This window comes from Caenorhabditis briggsae (assembly GCF_000004555.2).
Source record: "Caenorhabditis briggsae complete genome, chrIV, whole genome shotgun sequence".
Classification (NCBI taxonomy): Eukaryota; Metazoa; Nematoda; class Chromadorea; order Rhabditida; family Rhabditidae; genus Caenorhabditis; species Caenorhabditis briggsae.
The window spans coordinates 4,256,881-4,258,963 of NC_013487.2; the positions used below are offsets into that span (position 1 = coordinate 4,256,881).

General features: G+C 39.1%; 1 protein-coding gene across 1 annotated transcript in view; it reads left to right on the forward strand.

Annotated features, from left to right (window-relative positions):
• Positions 1-1,746, forward strand: part of CBG21797 — a gene marked incomplete at both ends in the record, with an annotated part of 4,858 nt that extends 3,112 nt beyond the window's left edge. The window contains 3 exons of the mRNA XM_002632977.1: positions 420-937; positions 1,233-1,387; positions 1,680-1,746. Coding sequence (XP_002633023.1) covers positions 420-937; positions 1,233-1,387; positions 1,680-1,746 — 740 coding nt within the window. The remainder of the gene's footprint in view (positions 1-419; positions 938-1,232; positions 1,388-1,679) is intronic.
• Between the last annotated feature and the right edge of the window lie 337 nt (positions 1,747-2,083).

The following is a 2,083-nucleotide window of genomic DNA, read 5'->3' on the forward strand; positions in this document are numbered from 1 at the left end:
GGCCCGGCTTGGCCGGCGGGCCGGCCCGCCGGCCAGCCCGTCAGATTGCAACCCTGATCAAAACATCAATGGTTTTATGATAAACATTTTATCAGTTGACAGGTTTTCGGTATCCTTCCTAGGAACCAAGATAATTGAGCTCAGAGGGCAATTATAGCGATAGCCATCTATTAGAAGAAATACGGTACCCTTAACATTGGTTTCTTATTTCAAGCATCAATTTTTTATTCTAAAAAAACTGAAATGAAATTTTTGATGTGCTGTTCAATAATGAAATATAGGAAATTAGAAAATAGTGAGTAATAGAATTTTGAAAAAAAAAGAGAAATTTATGTTTCACAAACTTAATGAGATTTATCTTTAAATTATATGAATACTACAGCGTCTTCCTTCAGTGACCCTTATTTTCCCATTTTCAGTGCCACCTCCGGAGAAAGTCGAGAACGCCGAGCCCGAGAAAACTGTGAACATTTGCACCGTCTTTGCCGATCCTCAACTCCGCAAGAACATTCTGATCCTTTGGTTGATGTGGTTCGTAACCGGAATGACCGCCTATCTGACCGATTTGTGCGGTGGAGACATGACGAAGAACTTCTGGGTCGGACAATTCCTATCCGGTATCTTGCTGTCGGTTGTCAGAATCATCATGGGCTTCGCTGATGGATATCTTCCATGGATGGGTCGTCGTTTCGTTCTTCTCTGCTCTCAATCCCTCGCCATCGTCTTCTTCGGATGTGTCATTGCATTCTTGTTCGCCGGAGAAAAGGGACAATGGTACTACACGGCTGTCTATCTCGCTGCCTTCGTTTTCACTTCAATCGTATGGGAGCCATGCTATTTGTGTGCTTCTGAGTTGATGCCAACCGATGTTCGTGCCACATCGACAGCGTCTTGTTCCATTGTCGGACGGTTTGCCAATATTGGAGCTTCCATGCTGGTGAGTTAAGGGCAAATAATTCGGAGGGTACACAAATTTTAGGGTCATTGGTGTACAACATCCTCAATTCGGGGGTGTAAAATACCTGAGAAATTCTGAATTTCGTACTCTCGAATGATTGATTTTGTACCCATTTGTGTCCCCGAATTGTGGTACGCTCCGAATTATGAGCCTGACTTTAGAAATTTAGTTAAATGGTAATTTTATGGGTCATTCGATGGTTACTAACAAGGATCAAATTCCAATTTATCTCATGAGCTACATATAGGCACAATGAAACGGATATAATTTTCAGAGTGGTCTCAAAACGGTTTACGAGCCAGGAGTGCATATGATCTCGATCAGTTTGGGACTCACCAACGTCATCGCCGCCTACTTCTTCCTCCAAGAAACCAAGAATTGCAGTTTGGACAAGGCCGGAACTACCGCTGCTAAGCCGGCAGAGAAAGCGTAAGTTCATTTTTAGATGTTTTAGGCTGTATTTGAGGTTACGCTACGTTTGAGCTCACTTATCTAAATTTCTGTGAGAAATATCAAAAATTTGTCAACTGATAAAATGTTAAAGATATTATGAAAAAATTGTATCAGTTGACAAATTTTTGATATCTCTTATAAAAAACGAGATAGCTGAGCTCCAACCGTCTGAGTTCTGATCCTAAAAGTGGTTCAAGAAATCAAAAATTTTCTAAATCAAGTTAAAGTACTGTAAAAGTCAAATCCCAAAAAAACATAATATTTTCAGAAACGAGCAAGAGATGACGGATCTCATCGACCGTTCCATTCAAAACGAGGATCTCGAGAAGAAATAGAAAGTGAATCTAAATAGAACTCATTTTTTCTCATTTTTATCGATTCGATTTTCTCCCCAAATCTTTCAGTATTCTTTGTTTTTGACCACTTTATTCCATCTTGTTTCAGTTTTCCACTCCCGCGAGGCATCTTTTTTTTCTAATAGCATAATCACAAAATCCAGTACCTCGTTTTCTCATTCCCCCGTTCTTCTACTGATTCTTTTAATCTTTGTGAAACGTTTTTGGAAGTTTAATAAATACTTTTAATCGGAATTCGAATTTGAAGTGATATAATTAATATTGAATTGAATTTTTTCGAAGAAATCTAGAGTTTCAGAAATCGCAAAAAAAGGAA